Source organism: Tupaia chinensis, unplaced genomic scaffold, assembly GCF_000334495.1.
Source record: "Tupaia chinensis unplaced genomic scaffold, TupChi_1.0 Scaffold000131_1, whole genome shotgun sequence".
NCBI classification, from domain to species: Eukaryota; Metazoa; Chordata; class Mammalia; order Scandentia; family Tupaiidae; genus Tupaia; species Tupaia belangeri.
This window is the reverse complement of record NW_006159600.1, coordinates 970,236-974,676: the sequence shown is the minus strand read 5'-3', so window position 1 is coordinate 974,676 and position 4,441 is coordinate 970,236. Positions and strand designations below refer to the sequence as shown.

At 52.9% G+C, this 4,441-nt stretch overlaps 1 protein-coding gene across 1 annotated transcript in view; it reads left to right on the top strand.

The window, feature by feature from the left end:
• Positions 1-333: 333 nt before the first annotated feature.
• The window catches only part of OSCAR (osteoclast associated Ig-like receptor), a 39,401-nt gene continuing 35,293 nt past the window's right edge, over positions 334-4,441 (top strand). The window contains 4 exon segments of the mRNA XM_027770402.1: positions 334-451; positions 1,049-1,081; positions 3,658-3,834; positions 3,837-3,977. Of these exon segments, the coding sequence (XP_027626203.1) occupies positions 370-451; positions 1,049-1,081; positions 3,658-3,834; positions 3,837-3,977 (433 nt within the window). The 5' untranslated portion in view covers positions 334-369.

Genomic DNA, 4,441 nt, shown 5'->3' with positions numbered 1-4,441 from the left:
CTTTCTTTCTTTCTTTCTTTCTTTCTTTCTTTCTTTCTTTCTTTCTTCTTTCTTTCTTTCTTTCTTTCTTTCTTTTCTTTCTTTCTCTCTCTTTCTTTCTTTCTTTCTTTTTCTTTCTTTTCTTTCTTTCTCTCTCTCTTTCTTTCTTTCTTTCTTTCTTTCTTTCTTTCTTTCTGGTTGAATTTGTGAACACAACTGATTATGACCGCCCCATTTTCCAGCTTTTTCCACAGCACCATGGGACTGTGACACAGTCACCCAGGGCCCCCGCCTCACTCCTCTCTTCCCTAAACAGGGCTCTGCCTCATTTCCTGGGAGGGGAGAGTGTGGCCAAGCCCCTGCCCTCGGTCCAGGGCACATCTGCCCACCATGGCCCTGGTGCTGGCGCTCCAGCCGCTGACCCTCCGGCCACTGACCCTCCGGCTGCTGGTGCTCCAGCTGCTGATCTCCTGTGAGCCCCCCTTCTCCCTGGGTCCTGGCTGGGTGGGGGACAGAGTGAGTCTCGGGACCCAGATACCCCATGGGGTGACTGAGCAGCATAACTGAGGGTTCAGAATAAGGGGTAGGCCTGGGGTCCAGACCCTTGAGTGCAAGAGCAAGCGGAAACAGATCCCTGGGAGGCGAGATGGTTGTGGCAGGACACTCTGGACCTTGAGGCAGGAGGGGGTCGGGGCCTGAACTCCTGGGGACCCGGAATGTAGACTCCCAGGTTCTGACGGGGTGGGAGGGGGAAGCCAGGACTCCTGACGCTCTGAGAAGGGCAGGGCTCCTGGCTCCTGGGGCAGGCGTGCCTGAACCTCAGGGAGCAGTGTTCCTTGGCAAGGTGGAGCTCCAGGGCCTGGTTCCCTTGGGTGCAGGGCTAGGTGCAGACGCTGTCTTAAGTGGGTGGAGAATGGGGGTCTGGACTCTGGCTGCTGAGAGAAGAAATAGGGGTAGGATTCTTATTTCTCAAAGAAAGAGGGACTGAAAACTCGATTATGAGTTTCCAGTGAGGTAGGACAGGGAGCGGCAGAAGGCTGGAAAAGGTCGTGCCCCTTGACCTCTGCAGGGCCTCCGCGTCTCGAAGCCCTGACTCCGTCTGGTGAGTAGCATCCTTCAGCCTTCTCCTTCCTGTTGCTGACACACATGTTCTTTATTTCACTGCTACTATTATTATTTTGCGAGATTTTGGCTACAGCGCGTGTGTGCCCACTAGAAAGACAGAGACAGAAAGTGAGATACTGCCCTCCGGGGGGATGGCCACTTCACAATGCCTTCCCCATTCTCTTCTCGGGGTTTGGGGCATGCATGCACACATTCCCAGTAGGAGTTTCAAGCCACCAGGTCCAGGATTCGAACCACAGTTGACCACATGGGAGTCCAGTGCCTTAACCACTGTGACACCTGCTGACCCTGACACTCATTTTCAATTACTCTGATTTTATCCGGTGTCCGACCCTACCCTGTATTTTCTCTCTCGCCCTCCTTCCTTCTTCCTCACTCGCCCCCTTTAGTGCCCACTGTAGGTGGACCGCGAAGACCGTGGACTTCGCTAAAGGCCTAAACGAGAGTCCCGGTTTCCCCGATTTGTTAAATGACCTTGAACAGATCACAGCTCACCAAGACGCCATGGCCTGCTCTGGGAAACGGGCTGCTGCGAAGATTTGATGAAATCACACAAATAAAAACCTTTGGCACAGTGCAGGGTTCCAGAGACAGATCTCTCTCTCTCTCTCTTTTCCTTCTTTTTTTAGGGTTTTGCTACAGTGTCATCCAGAGAGAGAGAGAGTGACAGAGATAGGGAAATAGAAATTATCCCCCAGGGGAAATGGCCACACTGCAATCCCTTTTCTTGGAATTGTGGGCTCCCATACACATACACTCAGTGTGCTTTTCTTTTCTTTCTTTTTTTTTTTTTTTTTTTTGAGAAATTTTTGCTATAGGGCGCGTGTGCTCGCCAGAAAGTGAGAAATCACCCCCCAGGGGGATGGCCACAGGGCAATCCCTTCTCCTCCATTCTCCTCTCGGGATCCTGGGCACACGCATGCACATGCACACGTTCCCAGAGTGAGTTTAAGCCACCAGGTCCGGAATTTGAACCACGGTCAACTACGTGGGAGTCCAGTGACATAGCCATTGTGCCAACTGCTGGCCCTGCCTGGTGTGTTTTTCAAGCTGCTAGATTGAGGACTCGAACCACTCAGTTGGTAACGTGGGATCCAGCTGTCTTAACCACCATGCCCTCTGGCTGGCTATGTTCATGTTTTTAAACAGTCAATCATTAGCAAAGAGTATATAAGGAGGGTCTTCCAAAAGTTCATGGAAAACATACATGATGGGAAAAAACTATGCACGGACTTCAACATTTTTTGCACCAAAGAAGCCATACTTTGATTCCACGTCTCCACAAATGTTTTGAAGTCCCTCATATGATAGCCTCTCTCTCCCCTTCACCATCTTCCTTAAATACTCTTCTGAATCTATATAGTAGCCTCTCTCTCCCCTCACCATCTTCCTTAAATACTCTTCTGAATCTTTACCGACGATTTCCATGTACTCACACGGGCATGAATATATACTTTTTTCTTGCCAAAGCAAAATTGGCATTTTATGACTCACTGTTCTGCATCTTGTATTTGTCATCTTACATCCTTCACGGCCTCTCTGGAGACATTTCCATGTCACTAGGGCTAGTTCTTCCTCTTTCTTAACTGTTGACTACCATCTGCCATTGGACGGCTGCATTCGAGTTCGCTTGGCCAGTCCCCTCTTGGTGAGCATTTAGGTTGTTTCCAGCATCCCAGGTGTTTGTGCGTGTGCGCTTGCATTTGCCCAGGGTAAAGTCGGGGACTGGTGGGCTGTTGGTCATGTCCTCTGTGGTAAGTTTGGTTACTTATTTCTTCCAAGAGTGAGAAACACGGAGAGGCATACCAAAGCGGTCTCTGAACTCGAGCCTGGAGCCTCCCTGTGTGGGTTCACAGACCTCCACGTTTTCCCACCGTGTGCTGTGTACCTTGACAGGCACAGTTCCTTCTCCAAAGGTGTGCTCGGGTGCGCCTGCGAACCTGCCTTCCTACATAGTAGTAACTATTTTTTAAAATTACTTTATTTAACTTTATTTATTTTAATCTGACCAGAGAGGGACAGAGTGACAGAGAGGGAAAGTGAGAAAGCAAGCCACCAGGTCCGGGACTTGAACTGCGGTGGACCATGTGGGAGTCCAGTGCCTTTAAACATCACACCACCTGCGAGTCCAAGACAAATATTCTTTTCTATGGTTTCTTCTAATGCTTTTATTGTACACACACACACACACACACACACACACACAGGTCTCTAATCTGGAATTTGCTTTGGTGGCTGGACACGCTGCAACCCCTCCTCCTCCACGCTCCTCTTGGGTTGGGTGTGCACCCAGTGTGAGGTGGAAGCACCGCCAGCTCCAGCTCCGCAGTTCAGCCACATCACCTGCGAGGCCATTTAAACCACAGAGTTCTGGGACCCAGCCCTCCCAAACAGCTTCACCAAACAATGGGCAAAGCTCAGACGCAGTCCGGCTCCTGGGACCCGCCTTGGCTTTCACGGCCTGCACTGTATGTCGGGGAGGAGGAAGGGGGGTCATCCGCTAAGGTGCCCTTCCTCCTCCCCCACTCCCCCTTCCTCCCCGCTGGCCCCCAGGGGACCCAACCACCCAGGCGCCTCCTTACTCAGTTCCGACAGCCGCCCACCCCAAGCCGTGGCTGGGGGCTCAGCCTGCAGCAGTTGTGACTCCGGGGGTCAACGTGACCTTGAGGTGCCGGGCACCTCAACCCGCCTGGAGATTTGCACTCCTTAAGCCTGGAGACACTGTCCCGTGTGGTGTCAGGAGCAGGCCGAGTTCTTCCTGGAGGAGGTGACGCCTGCCCAGGGGGGCAGTTACCGCTGCTGCTACCGCAGGCCGGAGTGGGGACCAGGAGTCTGGTCCCAGCCCAGCGACGCCCTGGAAGTGCTGGTGACAGGTGAGGTCCTAGAGGGGGTGGGAGTGGGGGTAAGAGAGATGCGGAGGTACAAGGAAAAAGAGGGAGAGACAAGGGACAGAGATACAGGGAGGGAGAGAGGCGATGAGACAGAGACAGCAGACGAGACACAGACAGACGGCAGTCTCTGCAAACCTGAGGATATTTCACGTGACTTCACAGAGACAGGCTCACGGGGAGAAGGTACCGCGAGAAACGGAGAGACAGGGCTGGGTAGGTAGAAACGGGTCACAGACACGTGAGAGAAGGTGCAGGGAGAGACGGAGAGACAGAGACAGGCTTATACAATGACCAAGAAAGTGAGAGCTAGCGGAGGTGAGACGCAGGAGGCGGAGAGCGGAGAATGGAGGGCGTGGGAGGGAGGACCAGGAGGCATGGGGGCGAGGATGAGGGATGTGGGAGGGGCTACGGGGGCGTCGTGGAGAGGATGGGTGAGGAGGTGTGGG